Source organism: Petromyzon marinus, chromosome 25 (genome assembly GCF_048934315.1).
Source record: "Petromyzon marinus isolate PM22_M1 ecotype Great Lakes invasive population chromosome 25, UKy_Petmar_22M1.pri1.0, whole genome shotgun sequence".
In the NCBI taxonomy this organism is placed as follows: Eukaryota; Metazoa; Chordata; class Hyperoartia; order Petromyzontiformes; family Petromyzontidae; genus Petromyzon; species Petromyzon marinus.
Window position 1 is genome coordinate 1,974,504 of NC_133691.1, and position 19,310 is coordinate 1,993,813.

Consider the following 19,310-nt stretch of genomic DNA (forward strand, 5'->3'; position numbering starts at 1 on the left):
TTTGATGTTTTGTTTTTAAAGCTAGACCCGTGAAAGTTTCCACATTCATACACTTGGCAGGGGGTGATTTTGATATAAATTTCAATTTTTCTAATTTCAACATTTTAGATTTAAATTTGGCAGGAAAAAAATTGTGAACTTTTTCGATTTAGAACCTAGTCGTGCAAATATTTTGTGTCTGGAGGTTTTCAAGTGTCACGATTACAAACATGAGATCAGACATTCCACGACTCATTTTTCAAGTGATTTTAGGAATGCGACACACATAAAGCTTAAAAGTGGACAAAGCCCACCACCGGTTACTGGTGCGGTACATAAATGAATGGTAAAGTGTTGATTGCAAAACTATTCTGTTCCTAAAATATACAATCGAGCACTGCGTAAATTATGTGAAATGCAAAAGAAAAACTTAAAAATCAACATGAGCCATTTTCTAAAACACTGTCGTATTTGCTACCATAAATTGATATTTCGTTTGCGTTTTTAATCTGAGACCCGTGTCAATTCATTGGTGTCCAAATGTTCAGTAAATGCAGTCGCGCTAAGAGTACTGTGCTGGCCAGCATCGTTTTGCATTTGTGTCTGCATGCAATAAAGCTGTAACAGCTAAAATTTATTTTTCCCTACCTACAATATAATGAAGAATCGTCACCCTCTGTCCTTTTACTGCCCTACGCTGGTCATGTACCCACCCTCCCCCAACACCTTCCAAACCAGAGCAATGTTAGGGCTGCCCTCCCCATCCTCCCAGGTTAATCCTTGCATGGGCCTCTCAAAAATTATCTCCTGTCTGCAGCGGCTTTAGGGCTGGCTGCGTTAATAGCCTGGCCTGACTAATTATCTCTAAATCTCTCCGACCTGACCATCAATTAGCATGCAGATTCCTCGCTTTAATAAGCTGCTCCCTCCCGCCCGTCCGAGCATCGCCTCCTCCATTTGGCTGACAGGGCGCAGGCACACTCGGCGCACATTCTAAATGATGTTTGCCCCTAAATAATTGGGCCTTTGATTATGAAAGGGTTTCAAATGCAGGAACTTTTGTATCTTTAATGAAAAGTAATTATCATCATTTCTGCATTCTTGGCCAATTTCAATCCCTAGGCCGATTGTTTCTATTAAACCCTTTGCTTTTGACGACACTCGGGATAATTAAGCGGCTCTTTTACCTTTCGCCTTACATCCACCTTTTGTGCGGCGGAGCCAAGTGTCTGACATTTTATAGCAAATGAGGACACAATATTTGAAGGTGTGAATGAGAAATTAATTTTAAAAACAATATTTTACACCATTAATTTCAAATGTCATTGGAATCCAGATAGCTTTTTAGTGCTTTACTTTGCATGCAGCCATAACCCTCTGGTCGGAATGCTTAACAATCAAATAAAAATCATTTACAAACACCGCACAGAACACAATATATTTGAAGCAACATGATAAAAAAAAAAAAATCATAGTAAGGTTGATGAATGCATCTTGCGGCTTTTTTTTAAATTTCTGGAAGTGTGCAAAAATCCACCGCATTTTAATTTTATTCGCATTATTAGCAAATAGCCATTATCACAGTGAGCGCTAACTGCAATTGAGGATAAGACAATGAATGCATCTGTGGACAAATGTGTCTGCAGAAGGGTGAAGAGAGCAGCGCCACTGCCACTCCACCGGCGGCGAGAATCACTCATCCCCATATGTAATTGCATTTCACGTTCTGAAGGAAAGCCCTAACAAAGCCATAACGAATATTAATGATGTGTGACATTCTAATATGTTAATTTTTGACAGATTAAAGTATTGCTCGCATAACTTTTTATTTCTACATGAATAATTGATCCATGCAATTTAGTTCCAGGCATGCATGTTAATTTCCTGAATTACTTCTGTAATATGCAAATTCTCAAAGGCCCCGCGCACCTCTTGACGATGAGACAGGTGAAAATTACTAAACAAAAATTACTTTTATAGTCACATACATTTCACACTCTGCTGTACTTACAATCCATCTTCCGCTACAAAATTAACTTAATGTCTAGGTTGCAATTAAACACAAACGTTACAGCTAGAAGCATCAATATAAAATTTACAAACAGCAATTCTACACAGCGCAATGGGTAATATTGTATAGTTTGTGCGTTATGGTAATTGCACCCGATTAAAATTTCAGGTACGTTTTTCATTAATTTTTTTGGTATAATTTAAGAACCAAATTTCTTGTATTTAATAAACACATGCCTATACTGCATACCACATATTAAAATAACATGTTAATTTAAATATTCATTTGTAATTGTTATCTACCCCCCCCCCACCAATGCTGATTAAACAGTTGCATTAGATTATAGCACAGAAAGTAGCTTGCAAATGTTATTCAGAGAATTATTAAATAATTTTTAAATATAATTGGGCACTTCCTTTTCATGGTGATTTTACCAAATGGTTCCAACATTTTTAGGCTTGCAATGGAGCAAAATTTTACAAAGTCAAACCTCAATTATTCTAGGTTAAAAAGACAATTGACAACAGAGTTTAAATATACATAAATGGATGCCGCTACGTTAATCATATTTTTAATCAATTGAATACCGTGTTAAAAAAGAAAATACAATTTCCGACGGAAACTTTGCATCGTATCTAATCAAGACTACCTGCAGTAAACACTGGGACGTTGCTTTTGTTATCAACAGGAGACTGGAATATCCCCCCCCCCTTCATAGGCACCACGAGTGTGTAAGCAGCACATGAGTAAAATGTTTGAAACATCCGCCCTTTCCCCCAGGAGCCATTCACAATGTTTAAGGAAAGTGGTCAGTTAACACCTAGTAGGCTTTCACAACCAATATTATACATAATCCATAAGGCTTTTGGGTTAGATCGCGTACATATAAGACGCATTTATATTTACGCAAACAAGAGGCCATTATTGCAATTTGAAAAGGAAATGATTGGTCAGTGGTAATTTAATGTTAAGGAAATGTTGAGAAAAACCATAAATAGTCAACTGATAATGTTGGGAGTCAATGGTGGGGCCGGTGATGCAATGCACTTTGAACTTGGATATCGGAGTTTGATTCCTGACCACGGCTAACGTGAGTGGGGAGTGATATCTGAACCAGTCCTGGCCCCCCACCCCCCATCTCATCAACCCACACTAACCAGCATGGTGACATATGGCCAAACAACCCCCATGACCGACACGGTATTGGAAGGACTTCATCCAGGAGTGGATTGACAAAAAAGCTCGAAATGTAATGATGGTGGAGAGCATTACTCATTGTAAAATTGGTCAAATGAAAGCGAGAGTTAAGTATTTAAGTATTTGGAGTCATATTCCTAGTGTTCAAAAATGTATCCAAACAAGCTGCCGATTTGCATTCTTAAACATTCATCTCTCCAAAACGAGATTGCTGCTCATTTTAAACTACAGTACGGTTTTGTTCATATATATTGTGAGAACAGGTGGTGAGGTTTGTTATTTTATCAGCCAAACCCAGTACATATGCGAATGAACAGAAAACGACGATTAATCATTTACATGTACGCCCACACGAATACACGCTCACACACACTTCCCATCACACACTTCCCACTCTCCAACTTTGGTTGGAAACTGCCATTCTGTTTTCATTTCTCAAGCCTAATGAACATCTTTGGGCCAATACATTGATTGATAATGTTCTTTTTTCTGAGTTTACATCGATTTCCCATTTTCTTTGCCAACTATTGAGAAATGCCGCAGCAGAAATCAAAAGAAAGACATGATGTAGATTTCCCTTAAAAGAGAACACTGGTAATGAACCCCGTGTTAGCGGGGCTTGTAAACGACCATAAGAAGTTACCTATCAACAACAAAGAGCAATCACAAAAAAACAAACTGCCCTATTATTACGCGACGTCAAAAAATATAGCGTGGAAGCCTGCAAGATTTCTGTAAGCCAGTCATAATCAATTGCACCCTGGGCTATAAAGACAAGACGCGCCATCATCGCATTCCGCATAATGCATAGAAATGAGGCTGTCGTGTCCATTCGTAACAGAGGGCAGCCGATCTCCTGGCTGAAAATGTCACAAAGAAGCTGCCACACAATTAGCGCCTGCAGACAGGAGCGTCAATTACAACCGTAGCTGATTAATGAAATGAATCACTCTCCCGGCCTTTCCTGAGCAGAATTAATCTGGTTAATCAGAGGTAATGAGGTCCCGACCCTCAGCAAAATCAGCGCTTTTCTAAAGTTCAAATGTCCCAACGGTCGGCTAAAACACAAATCTTTTATCCTGCAATTATCATCCGATTATATATTGTTAGTGTTGCTTTGTAATAATACAACACCCTAAACTTGTAATAGCAATCACAAAGGATCTGCCAGCTATTGCCAGATTTGTCTTACATATTGTATTATAAATAATGAAAGCTCATGAAACCTTAAGCTGTTTATTATTAGATTCCTGTAAAGTAAAATGTTTAAAATGGCTTTCAGCATCAATTACAAAACAAGCGCACCGCATTAGCATCACTCTTCACATAATAATACAACACCCAGCAGGGAAGGGCTACAGACACCTTAATTGTTCAGAAACACTTTAGACGCCTGTGCATTTTAAACAGAAATTAAGCACTCGCCCCATTACAAGCATGATACACTGATAAACAACACACGACCGTTAATTCGCTCAACATTTGCGCGTTTAAATATACGCCAACTTATGCATTTCTAACACTCACGTTCCCGATCTATTAGTTATCGCCAACTGGGACTGAATATCAAATTACTTCAAATGTTTTATTTATCAGTTCAATACCCCTTTGGCTCGACATTTCGTGATTAAACTCTTTGTTAGAAACCTCTAAATGCCAGCTTAATGACTACAAATGCGGCATACCAATAGATGTTAACAAGAAAGCTATTGCCCAATAGAAATGTATACGATATGGCAGCAACAACCAATAAAATGCGTGAAGTTCACTGTAGTTCACACTATTAGCAGCAGGAGTCACCAGAAAGCTACAAGGCCTATCAGGGAGGTCTGCAACATCAATTCAAGTGATCGCCATCTGTACTTGTTCTTTCTGTGCTCCCATGGGTGAAGCTATAAACTAATAACGCCTCACCTTTTCCAGGGGTAAAAATGGATAGTCACCCAATTTAGCACTGATGTACTTTTTGCAATAAAACACTTTCACATAACAGGCACACTGTCATTAGGTTGCAACATTCAATACATCACCCACAAACTTCTATATAAACCTTTGCTTCATAGGCAGGCCAGTAATATAACATGATTTAAATCTCTTAAAATTCCTCAGTTATATATTACGGCACAATTTAATGGCACATTCTCCAAGATGTTGAAGTGCCTCATCTGCAGTGCGTCAAAATTATTGACTTTCAGCATCCAAGACTAACACAAGAAAAGTTTATTGACTTAATAACCACGGCATTAGAGGGCAAAAGGGATATTCGCTGCATATGCCTGGAGCAAATAAGACACATCCTCTGTATTATCGGTCAAATATTCAGCTGCAATTCTGTTGAGAATTTCCAAGGTACTTAAGCACTGGCTATGCACACATTACTGGCTTATTATATAAACTGACTCACAATGCAGAATTGTGGCATAACCTAGCATTGACCTGCATTTGCTGCCAGACAATAACATATGATTGCGGCTGATTTAGTGCCTTACTTACAGTGGCAAACTTCCGAATTGTTGGGTATTGGGCGCCCACTGGGCTACATTCTTTGCAACCGCATTATTTTACCCAATTTCTATACATATAAAAGTAATACATATTCATAATTGTTCGTTTCCCCCGTGGGATTTTCTGTAGCAACATCTGGATAGATAAAACATTTACTTAGCATAACAGTTTTTTGGGATAGAGGTTAGGAAGTATGATGTGTGATTATAAACGATGGTATAAATGTGGACTGCTTGTGCTGTTTTGCTTTAAAAAAAAAAATTGTGCCAGCGTCGGTCCGATATTTAAGTCAGTGGAGGTTACCATTCACGTACATTTACATTTAATAACACAGCAACTGCATGGGGCTGCTTAATAAGCCATGTGTTCAATTTTGGCAGGCACTGTCATATTCTGTAATAGGTATGTAAAATGCAATTCAATAAAGATGACATTCATAAATGTTGTTTATGCTCATTCTACCCACACCAAGCATACGAATTAAGGAAATTACTAAATATTTCATGTGTTTTAACTTGTTCAAAAATGCTAATGTTCATCAAACTTGCCACAGGGATTTAGCTGTCATCTCACTGCATATACCGTATAATATTTGTTTTGCAAACAATTATAGAGGAAAAAAATGTTGTTATGAGAGAGAACGGATTTGGTGCATTACATAAATACAAATAAAGCTCGTATTGTTTCATTTGTTAACATGGCCCCTTGCTCTGCCTTCCTTTAACCAATTCACATTTGTATCCAGCAATAAGACTGAAATTTACATGGAAGCAGCAGAACTCCTCTTGCTTTTTCTTGAGCAGATAATCACAACGGCGGACTGTGCCGTTTAAAATCCGAACTAAATGATACAAGAAGTAATGACTTGTAATTGTCTTGCTAGAGTCTTAAATGCAGATGGTACATTAGAAAGCAATGCTACAGATAAATGGGTTAACGAGCTAACAAATGATTACGAGATGGTATTGGCGCCCAAACAAAGACAGTCAGGAGAGGTCAGCATCAGGTCACTAACATGCATCACTTACCCCATGGGTAATACAAAACAAACTCTTAGCCTTTCATGCACATGGTAGTTTCCATTTGTATTCTACCTAATTTACGGATGCATGGTATAGAGTGAAAATAAGAGGATAACGCTCCCTAACCATTCTTTCGTAGTAGGGTGTCTGTTAGATCGCCGAAAGCTATTCTTTTAACTACTCTGCCATACGTGTTGTTACGGACATATACAAACTCAGGATTGTTTTTTATCCATGAAATTGCATGGACACGGATTATAAATATTTCATTTAACCAAGATTAGCTTTTCAATGCTTTTCAACTAAGGCGCCACGGTGGCGAGATAACTACCTCGTCTGATACACAGGAACTTGTGGGTCAAATCCTGACCCTGATGCATGTTCTCCCCGTGGTCGCGAGGACTTTTCTCCATGTCCTTTGGTTTTTTCCTTTCACATTTATAAACGTGCGTTTAGAGTATTTGGCTGCTATACATTTCCACATAAGCCACTTTGCTGCGCTATGTGGCCAGGCCACTTCTGAAAAAGAGCTATAAAGCTCAGTGGGCCTTACCTGGTAAAATAGTTTACAGTTTAGTTTTATTTTAGTTTAAGTGTTAATGAACTAATGCTGTCTTCTGTGATTGGGGGTACAATAACGCCCACAAGATAATCCAATATAATCACATTGTTTGGCCTTTCCCAAGAGAAAATTTATCAAAGTGATTAAAAGGTTGCTTAAAACATGGTACTGAAAAAAAACTGCTAAAAGGATCCGTTTTGCCAGCCAGGGCGCTTGCATCACACTGGTCACGTGCGTGACTCGCCGCCTCTCCTGATGGAGTCATTACGCGTGACGTCATCGGGCTTGGAACGTAACTTTATCGTCGCTAATTAAATACATTCAAAGGACAAGCGCGTGATTGGAAAGCGTTTGAGAATACACACAGTATTACTCTTAAGACAACATTTTTTGTACGTGCCGAATGAAAACTGCAGTTTAAGGAATCCGAAAGTAATTTGCTTCCTCTGAATAAAAATATGCAAGCGAAAATGCAAACGCAAGCCAAGCAAAGGCAACAAAGATAGAAAGAAAAAAGGAAAACATTAACCAAATGAAAAAAAGTGCAAACTATGAGCACTGATGATGAACCAACATCTGCGAACCAAATGCGACCAACAGCCTGTACTGACGTCTTGTAAAGAAGCCACTATACACATTAGGGGCATAATAATTCACCCCCCCCCCACCAATCCCTTCCCCCCAAGCGATGTGATGAACCGTTGTGATTCAGGGTCACGATTTGACTCAAGAATCTATTCTTTGTGGGTGAACATCGCAGCCTCTGGCAGCCGAAGGGGTCACATTAATCCATTACATTCAACAAATATAACCAAAGTTTAACACATAGGCTTTCGCGACCAATATTATCCATAATCGAGGTGTTTTGGGTTAGATCGCGTACATCTAATTGTCTTTTAACCTGCCATCACCCGACACAGCCAATTAGTAAGGTTTGTCATGTAAATACAACATCCCAATTAGTTACCAGTTCAGCACACCGGTGTGTTGGAGAGTAAACCCACACAACACGCAATTCAACACACAGTTGACATTAAACAAAGAATCGATGCAACATTACAGCCCTACGGATAGCGCGACACTGCATGCATTAACATGCTATGTTGCCTCTATACTTTTTAAACACGGTAGATCCGGTTATGAAGCCGATGCTCGTGACAAAATGTGGCTGCTGTCCCGACTATGAGACAAGTTGTTTTTTTGTTGTAAAACTGAACCCAGGTTGTGGATGAACAACTTGAAAGCAAGATAGTTTGAGGTCTCCACGCTCGCCCGACATTTGTTTGCCAGAATAGTTATTTTGTTTCACCGAGGAAAAGCTCACCCACCATTGCACCACTGGAAAGGATCACCAACCATTGTACCACTGGGAATGATTGGCAGGCGTGTACAAAGTAACCAGCAGAAACTGCTGGGAGCACATCGACATTCCAAACTGTCTCTCACTTTGAAGCTACGTGTCCAACTTATGTAAGCTTTGCTCCGAACAACTACGATGTGCTATGTCATGATAGAGCACAATGTCTCCATGGAATGCACACAAAGCATATTAAACCATCCGGCATTCGGTTTAAGAGTCAAACAAGGTTTTTTTTAATGAATCTAAATTTGCAGCTAAAAATGTATTTAAGTCCACTCTATTTTGCTCACGTGTATTGTTAATGAGATTGAGTGTTAATTGCCGCAGAATAGTGCAGAAAGTATCCCCACGCTCAAACAATAAGCAATGTTCTTCCCTATTGACGGTCATGAGCCAGTGGTGAAATTTCCACATCCTTGACCATACTTTCCCATTCTAGTTAGTACAGCTTTGTAGAGGGGGTGCTCAGGGCCGGTTTCAATATCAAGCACCACTGCTGTTCGCCATGGCTGGGAGTAAAACTCAGGTGGACCCGGCTCGCGTAGAGCATTAACCACTGCGTAACTGTTCCACCCCTGGTCACCAAACTATTATCCTATTTACAGTATATTATCCCACGATAGAAATAGGAGCTGTTCCTAAATGTGTACAATAATATTTCGATACATAAGGTGCAATCGAAAAAAAAAACATGTGTGCCGTTCCGATATAATTAATTTGCGAGTCAGTGAAAGAGGTTCACGTAGCGCAACTCACCTGTATGGAGTCTTATGTGGACTTTCAGGCTACCCTGCGTTGAAAACAGCTTGTCACACAGCGGGCACATGAACTCCTTGAGACCGGTGTGCGTCTTGCGATGCGCGGTAAGCGTGCTCTTCACGGCGAACGCGCGGAAGCACTGCGTACACTTGTAGGGCTTCTCGTGCGTATGGATGCGGATGTGCCGCACAAGATCGCTAGGCTTCTTGAACTCCTTGTTGCAGTAAGGGCACATGTGCCAGCGCACGCCATTCACTCTTCGCCACGTCCCTACTGCAAACACAAAACATTGTACATTATAATAGCCTTACAAGGTTTCATCAAGACATTCAAAACAGATTTTCAGACTCTAGTTTTCACGGTCCACCACTGTACGTCTTTCCATGTATCCTTGTCCGTTTACATATACGAGCACACAATTAGTCACCCTCATCTGTTAATATTTTCGAACTTCATTGGACTATGATCAGCCTAAAAATAATCTGAGGAAACTTACATTGGCGGGAATTTTTAATTTACCATATTGACTTATTTTTGTGCAATCTTTTCGATATCTCATGTGACAGTTCGTTTTTGCTCCAGTGTCTATTTGCTTCATTGCTGCAGTTTGGATTTGCTTTTGCAAATTTTGGTGACCCAAGTGACTCTCCAAGAAGGCTATCATGGTCTCTGTAGTTCTTACCTTAAACTAAACAAATACATTCGAACTTGGCCAATCTTCTTTGTTCAAATACAAATTATTACACACTGCATGTGCCTGACTATTACGTAACACATGCCATGTGACACAGACAGCACCGATTCAAATTGCGAGGATCCCAATTTAAATAACGGCCATGTCACATAGCGTACACATACACCCACACAAAAACACTACAAGATCTGAATCTTAAATTGTATCATCCTCTACATCACTTTGGATGTGTTTACAATCACCAGGTGCTTGTGGCACACCGATTTTGCTTGTAATTTAATAGAGAAATTGATATATGTGGAAAGACATATGTTAAGAGGATTGCAGATTTGGAAACACATTACTGCTACTTTTCAAACAAAGAAAGTTGGGCTCAATGCATCGTTGAGGTTCAGTGTTCGCTTCCCACAAAACTGGTAAAGACCACAATGAGTACAGTATAGCTGTGAAAATCAATGCACAAAATGATTTTATTTTGGTCCATATGGTTTATGGAGATTTTTATGTGTGCCAATGCTCATATGCGAGCCAGAAAGTGTAATGTATTTGAATGTCAAATGTATTGCATATCCCTAACTGCAAGGAAAAGGTGAATCAATGTTAAATGATTTGGTAATTTTTTTTTAAAACACATTCTCACTGCCTTGCAGACAAGGAAATCTGAGCTCAGATCATTATTGCAGTTAGTGCCGAGTTACCACAACACAGCTATAATATGCATTGCACTGCAAACTCTAACACGGTGATTCAATTGGTTCAAATGGCTGCTTGCTTTGATATCAGTCAATCTTGATAAAGTGTATTTCACATCAATAAAGGTGTCTCAGAGTGGTTTACACAAAATTTAATTTACGTGATATGCCACGTCTATATGCACATGGCACTGCGATCATATTATGTGTGTATGCTCAGAGTAGCGTACAGGTGTATTGTACTGCAATTGAATGGTAAGTATAAGGTGCTAATTAATTAGTTCAGATGCACCTTGTGCTATTATAAGCACGTGGGAACAGGTATACACCTACGTGTGTGAGTTTACAGGTACTATATAATAGGATTACATGGGCATGTGCAAAGGAATTAATTTAAATCGCGTAACAAGCACATTATAGTTCTTCTACATTAATTATCTTTACCTTTGCCGTCCCCTAAAATTCCTTGATGAAAATAATGTAGACGGCATTAGCTTTTCTCCTCATTGTTGCAATGACCTCGTTCTATTTTTCACCAATTTTTAACCAGGTTTTTAGTCTGTCCATTTTAAAATATGGTCCAATAAAACCCAGGGTATTAAAATTTATGACTTGGAAGTTGTTATTGCTATGTCCGCTACAAACGCATGTACATTTATTACTGTGCGGAGCTAAGGTTTTTTTCACAATGCACATTACACTCACCACCACACACCCAAGTTGCTACTTGTATATATTACCTATACTCCTCAAATTTTTATGGGACACCATTCCGGTCGACATTTGTTGCAACATTTTTTTACCTCTAAATTTCAATTCGCTTCTTTATCATTGAAAGCTGCTTCGACAATGGGGTGCAGTGGCGACACAGTGGTTCGCACATTGCCCCGTGAACCCATCGACCCGAGTTGAAATCCCGGATATGGCTACCATGTGAATGTTTTTGGCCCCTCCCTTCACCAACCGGGACTGCTCAGCATGGTGAAGTAGGTCAAACAACCCACCCATTACTGACGTGACATAGGGAGGCCTTCATCCAGCTGTGGATTGACAAGAGTGGTTAACTACATAATATATATTTTTAAACTGATCAATGTGTTCTATATTACAGCACTACCGTGCATCGTATGACACTATCTCAGCTTGCGATTTTTCTGCGCGCGCGTTTAGTTTGTCGTTCTTCCCCCCCTTCCCGCCGCACCTCCGATGAGCACAGTTAGTTACGCTTTGGTGGGAAAGAAGTTCAACACACTGCATGTACATGGTGGAAATGGCCAGCCCCCCACCTGTATACTGGGAAACACGGTGTCCTGCAAAGGAGCCGGAGAAGCGCCGAGTGCTTTCTCCACCCTCCTTGCCGCCCTGCCGCGCCAGCGAGAGGGAGCCGGGCAGCTGCAGGCGCGGCCTCCCCGTGGAGCGCGGTATCGTCGCTGCTGCCGCTCTCTGAAGCGCCGTCGGCACCTCGTTGCCACTTGCCATGGCACTGGCGACTTGGCTCTCCACCGGGATTGCCGTCAAGCCACTGTTTGCGAGCGCTTGCTGCAAATAGATGAGGTGTTTTTTATCTGCAACGTCTCAATTCATTAAAAAAACTAAGGCACGTAAAAATACTTTTTTTTGGACGGGCCAATGAACAACGGGAACTAATCTGGTTCACATACAGTATAAATGACAGTATTTTGTTCCAAATGTCTCCACCAATCTCATTATACTTGTTAAACATTTTGGCATGCAACTCTTACACTTTGTCCAACATAATAGGCGTGATATGTTTACAATGTTTCGAAGAAACTAAGAGGACAATTAAAAATCAGCGGGGTATCTATAAGTGTATCACGTGTGTGTGTGTGTATATATACGCACATACAAAAGAGTGAAAACACCCGACGTACATTATATTGTAAGTTTTAAAGACCAATAGACAAAAATACAAGCCCTGCTTAAATTAATGAGTGCCTGATCAAGGAAGATGATTGAAAACGTTTAGTGCTACAAGGAAAACATGGCAGCCGCTATAATTGAAATAATATAAAAATTGTTTCTTAATACACTACATTTGGAACAATTTAAAGTTCTTTACAGTTCATATGGGTATAGTTGACCAGTGTGTAATCACAGCATCCCCACAGGCACACGCTTTATGTGCACAGACGTAATAAGCATTGGTAATTACATGCCAGTGGGGCTCTTCCTATGCATGCTTTTGTCAATAATTTAAATGCCAATACTTCAATTAAAGCAACCGGCAACAATTACTGATGGCGAAGGCACTTCTGCATGAGGACATGGTATTCCTCAAACACTAATAGCCATATTGTTAGCATGATGTGAAAGGCAATTGCTGCCCGCTGTTGTGCATTCATCTGAAATGTGGTTTCACTATGGACTTCAGGAAAAAAGATATTAGGGTCTGATTATTTGTTCCTCCTCCGTTTAAATTCTTCGTACATTACATGAGTGGCTGCAAAATACTGAGAAAAACACATAATGACACAAACTGGACAATTTTGCCCACATTACCAAATCGCCATATGGTCAATTCCACGGTAACGGAATTACATCATGGGACACCGAGCCTGATAATCGCAACATTTAACGTAAGCTTAATTTGGGCTTTTATGGTTTCTCAATGTTCTTACACTGCAGACTGATATGATACATAAAGATCCCATTATCATGCAATCTGTTATATTCTTGCATTGTTCCTGTAATTATGTTACTGTAGGAAAACTCAAATGTCAAATGTGTATGAGAAACATTTGTTTGTATCACTGCGTTCATATTTACAGTATAAAAAACTAATTTATCGTGACAGCTATTTTTAAACGGCATGCAACTTATTTACAAGCATGCTCTGGTTCACATTTGAGAAGATATTACAAATACAACACTGGCAAAGAATGACCTCTTCTGCCAAGACGATCGCTGGGATCTTTCATATCCACAAGAAATCACATGAGACCACAGACTCAACATGTCCTTTGAGGACGGAACAATGACTCAATGTTTCCACAGCACATCATTAGAGAAACGTGGAGGGGGCTGGGGTAGAGGTGTATTGTAAAAAAAAACTGAGTCACAAGCGACATGCCGTAGCACTTCACTAACAAACCACATTCAAACACGTGCATGAAATGTACATATGGAGAGTGCTTGTGCTTTCATATTTGGCACACCTGAAGAATGTCCTGGCTGATGGATGCCGAGTCTAAGTTCAACTGCTGAAGCTGCGGCTGGCCGTGGGTGGGGTCAGCGGACACCTGCTCCGAGAGGTCGAGGAGCTGCTGTATCACGTCTGTCACTCCGCGGGCTCCCCGAGCTCCCGCTCCTGACACCGGCGTTGCGACAGTCTGGGGCGCACACATCCGCACAGGCAGCCATGTGAGGAGGACACCAACAGCAAGAATGCGCGCGACTTCAAAGCAACCCGGGTGATGCAAGCTGGCTACCTGAGTGTCATCACCAAGCAGCTGGCTCGTGTACGACTCGTCTGCGTGCATCCTACTGATGTGGGCATTGAGACTGCCCAGCTTTTTGAAAACGCAGCTGCAGTCCTCACACTGGAACACTGGCTGCTCCCCTCCAGGCTTAGCCTATGGAGGAGAGACAAGAGCAGTTTGAGTCACATATACCTGAGTGTCTGACTGTCCCTTCCCCCGCACGTCCGATTAGTACGGTTGGCAACGTACGGTGCGAAAGAAGTTCAACATACATACATACATACAAAAGAATTACATGCAATTGTGCCCACCTCTAGTTATCAGGGGATGTTAGCTTGTAAGAGAATAAATAGAGTACATTTCTACTGAACAAATTCAGCAGCGACAATGATCTCATTAGAATTATACAAGTTGTTTATGTTATGCCTTTTCCCACTTCTTCAGCCCGTGCAATTTCTGAAATTGCTTATTTCAGACAATGGGAAAACATAACGCAGATTGAAAGAAATTCGTTAAACATTAATGTAACAACTTAGTTCTGTAAAGTATAACGTGCATCTGAAGCAAAGTTCAGCAGTAATACCAAAATGGAAAACACGAGTCCAGCATTCTAGCCAATTTGGCAGGGGGCAAGGAAGAGACTTGCAGAAAATAAGTCACAATACAAATACAACATCCATTTCTTTTCCTCTCACTGCAAGAAGATCGAGATATTCCCACAAAGGCCCACATTGCTGAGCACAAATCAATACCCTGCGAGGAGAGCCATCAGGCAGCATGGTACAGAGACCCTGACAGATCGCGCCCATACAATAAATCCTCCTCAAACCAGGCAGCTGCTAGCAGGTATCATCACTCTCGACATTCAAACACGTCCCCCCACCAAAAAAAATGGCCACACCAAACAGCGTTTAAGTTGTCAAGAGAAATGTCAGAAGCAAGACTATTCGTTTTGGCCTGCCTTTGCAGCTCGATACAGTGAGACAGGTTGGGATTACTAGGAAGGAATCATTGCTTGTTAGGCTTTTGTAGAAAATCAGGGTGGCCACTTTGAGGATGGCTTTGATCGAATGTAATCAGCACTAAACTATGTCAAGTGTGACAGTATTCTTGCAAATCCTGCTTTAATTAAATTAAGCCTCAACTGTTAATCTTTGTTATGCAGCTGTTTAAAGTAACGCAAAACATTAAACACATTAAAAACACTACATTTGTATTACATTATCTGTCCACATAAATTACCACATTGTTCTCTTTGGTAATGTGTTATTTTGACATACATAAAGACACCTAGAAATTAATTTAGGATATAAAAATACTAAGTGATTAATACCATTATGCTTAAGTAAGACAGTTCATCCTGGGAACATTACTTTAACAGTCAGGCACTACTACACAAAATCAAAGAAGGCTTTGCACATTGAATGTATTAAATGTGAAATCCAGTTTTTAGCCAAACTTCCCAACTTTTTAGAGCCACATTAAACAAATTCAAAATCGAGAAAAGAACTCAAAATTACCCTCAGGCTATCGTGCTGAGCATCCCTGTAACCTAGGAATTTCATACCAGAGCCATGACCTGTTATTCAACAACCAGCGCAACAAGCAAGCATTTAGACTATTCATAACACACATTATAAGAGTGGTTGCTTTTTTTTCCCCACATAGCATTCCAAAATAAATGAAAGATGGCAAATTATATTTTAAAAACACTTATAAATCCGTACAGCTTAACAAGTCAGTTTGAACTCAAATAAAATATTTCATCTTACATCAGAGTGGACCCGCTGAATGTGGGCCCTAAGGTTGCCTCTTTGTGAGAAGGTGTGAGGGCAGAAGGCACAGCGGTAGGGACGCTCTCCAGTGTGCTTGGCCTTGTGAATCTGCAGTGCTCCTTTCTGGTTGAAGGCTCTGCCGCACTCCTCACAAGTAAAGGGGCGCTCGCCTGCACACGTAGAAAAATAGATGAAATACTTCAGCCGAGAACTTTAATTCCCCTCCTTGCAAAACTCTCGCCGCAATGGAAAGCACGCGTTTTTTTTTACAAAGGATTTAGCATATTGTTCAATAGGAGGGATAATACAATTTTAAAATGCCTTTAATAAAAGACCATTAACGTGTTACAGTGCATATTGACATTATTCCGTGTGTGGAGGGCAGTAAATAAAAAGGCACAAACCAGTGTGTATGCGTATGTGGCGTATGAGTTGGCTAGGCTTCTGGAAGGTCTTCATACAATGTTCACAACGATGAGAAAACCCAGACCTGTCAATATTACGCTTGTATGACCTTGTGGAAAGAGAAGCTCTGAAAAGAAGAGTCAAGACCATCATACACAGATGAAAAATTAATTGTTACAAAAGACAGCACTTGCTAAGAGAAAGCTACAGTGAAGTTACACAGCTCTCCTATCTATGCCTTATAACAAACATGAACACTTAATTATTCACATGTTACTGCACTGTATAAAGTATTATTTGCGGTATTTCACAAATGCAATATTTAACAAAATTCACAATTTCAACAAAACGATTTGAATATCCATTGTAAATATGGTGGATTTGCTTTCCAACACACCGGTGTGCTGTACTAGTAACAAATCGGCATGTTCTGTTCACGTGAAAAACCATACTAAACGGCTGCGTCAGGTGGTGGCAGGTTTAACAACATTTATAATTTACGCGATCTAACCCAAAAAACCTATATCATGGTTGAAAATACATGTTGGTTAAATTAATGTCATGTTTTGCCATTATTTTTATTTGCATACATTATGATATTGTTGTCTCACGTAGATTTCCCATGTCTACATTACAATCATTCTCAGTAACCGAGACAAGTCTTCATACATTTTCAAGTATCGGCAACCCATTTAATGGCAGATAATTCATTTTCCAAGGTAATGAATTGGACACACTTGATGTCGGCATGAAGAAGGCAAAAACCACATTGGCGGTTCACATCGCCGAGTTTATGTAGACCCTGCAGAGAAGATGGTAACTCCCACGGACACAGAGCGCATGTTCAAGGATACCCTCCTTAAATTGTTAACAGTTGTTAATGGGCGACTCAGGCATCCACTGCACAAGTACGCACTTTTGCAACGCCTCCTTAATTCCCTCGCACATTCTGCTATTACAGTTCAATTAACACCGTTGTATAGTTCAACATAATAAGCCGTCTGGCTAATCAATCTAATGTTCGTATGGCAATCTACCTGATTTTGTAGTGGGAGCGCATGTGCTCGCGCAGCGTGGACACGCGTTGGAACTCCTGATGACAGATGCGGCAGGTGAAGGTGCGTGCCCCTGAAAGCTCCTGCCGGTGCATATCCATGTGGCGCTCCAGCTGGCTCTGCAGAGTGAACTCATCCCCGCACTCTGTGCACATCAGGTTCTGCAAGAGAATAAGATTGCAAAGCAGGTTGGATTCATAAAGCATCTGAACGTAACTGCTCTCAAAACTCAGTGTAGAACAGAGGGGCTTGGGCTTCCTGGGTAAAGGAGACATGTTTATTTATAATAAAGAGATGATGAGGCATTTAGCGAAAGGTAGAGGAAAATAGGAAGGTTTTCAGCTTGGACTTGAATAGGGGCAGGGAGTTGGCTGTGGGAAGGAAGTTTCAGATTAAGGGGCAGTAGAGGAAGAAAGATCGAGCTCCCACTAGGTGAAAGTTGACTGGCGGATTTGACCAAAAAAAACGTTGGTTGCTGAGGCAAAACGTGTGTGGAGAGGAATACAATGAGATGGGAGGGAAGAGGCAGGTAGAGCCAATTGCATGGTAGGATCTTCAAGCTGATCCAGGATTGTATTGTGGAAGGATCGTTGAATTAGGGTGATGCAGTCACCTTTACGAGTGCGAGTGAAAAATCTGCCAGTGATGTTTTGGATTAACTGCAGTTAGGAGATGAGGGTTTTGGGGAGAGTGTCAAGGAGAGAGTTGCAATAGTTGAGTCGGGATGTAATGAAGAAGCAGATGAGGGATTCAGATGCAGCTGGGTTAAGAAAGTTAAGAGGTTCTGGAGATGTGCAAATTAGGCAGAGGTCCTGCAGACTGGAGTACAAGAGCTCGGGATCAAAAACATGCAACATATATGTATACATTTCCTCCCCCTTTTATGAAACTCAAGTTATACAGCAAATATTCACACTGTAAATTAATTAATTTTAAGAGGTGACAGCACGGTACATTGTGTTGCATCCGCAAAGTGAAATATAAACCCATCATTAAGAGTTCCAAAAAAGGCAACTAATTAAATTGTCATTTTAAATTCAATAAAAGATCCGTATGTGCTGCAATGCACGCCCCGTTATAGTACAAACTATAACATTGAATATCAAGGGAAGTCATGCCACTCCAACATAAACGCACCCATTATCTGCAGGAACAATTATTTCTCACCTCCTCCTTTTCATGAAGCATGATGTGTGCCTTGAGGCTGGCAATTCGTGAGAATGTGCGCCCACAGTCTGGACATGCAGTCTGGTCCACTGAATGTGTGGCCCTGTGCAGCAACAGGTTGTATTCCACATTGAAGGAGGCTGGGCACTGGTCACATCGATGAGGCTGTGTGAATGTGTGCGGGTGTGGGTATGTAGCAGAAACAAGGGAATACAGAAAGTAATTTTATACCCTACAAGCGTTCAAGGAACTAAAACTAATTTCACGTGAAAACTTGTTTTTCGTTATCGTATACTAGAATGTTTTTGCACGTGTAATTATTTATTGTAACCTTGTCATTTTCTTGGTGCTGTCGGAGATGCTTCTGGAGCTGGCTGTGTTTGTGAAAGAGCTGGTTGCAGATGTCACACTGGTGGAGCCCCCTTGCCGGCACATCTCCCTCCTCCACCTGATCCACACCCATTCCCTGTGGGTCTTCTGAGCGTGACCACAATAGAGACATTACCATAGCGCGTTGACCTTCTGTGATGCTTTAACCTCTCAGTGAACTCAAACAATCACCATATTTTCTCGTCAGAGGAATACACTATTAAGTTATAACATTTTGATCTTGCACCACTCAATACTGAGAAAGTCCAATTTCCTAGTGATTTATGTTTAACCGTCATGCAGTGCTATTATGAAAGA

General features: G+C 40.6%; 1 protein-coding gene across 11 annotated transcripts in view; it reads right to left on the reverse strand.

Annotated features, from left to right (window-relative positions):
- The window catches only part of ZNF236 (zinc finger protein 236), a 48,030-nt gene that overhangs the window by 23,646 nt on the left and 5,074 nt on the right, over positions 1-19,310 (reverse strand). For 5 of the 11 annotated variants that reach the window (XM_076069612.1, XM_076069615.1, XM_032960731.2 and 2 more), the window contains exons 2-10: positions 18,955-19,100; positions 18,624-18,788; positions 17,439-17,617; positions 16,401-16,528; positions 15,994-16,166; positions 14,231-14,374; positions 13,958-14,131; positions 12,068-12,320; positions 9,393-9,668 (exon numbers count right to left, since the gene is read on the reverse strand). In XM_076069612.1, the coding sequence (XP_075925727.1) occupies positions 9,393-9,668; positions 12,068-12,320; positions 13,958-14,131; positions 14,231-14,374; positions 15,994-16,166; positions 16,401-16,528; positions 17,439-17,617; positions 18,624-18,788; positions 18,955-19,100 (1,638 nt within the window). The remainder of the gene's footprint in view (positions 1-9,392; positions 9,669-12,067; positions 12,321-13,957; positions 14,132-14,230; positions 14,375-15,993; positions 16,167-16,400; positions 16,529-17,438; positions 17,618-18,623; positions 18,789-18,954; positions 19,101-19,310) is intronic. The other 6 variants (XM_076069616.1, XM_076069618.1, XM_076069619.1 and 3 more) reach the window with 3 other exon arrangements.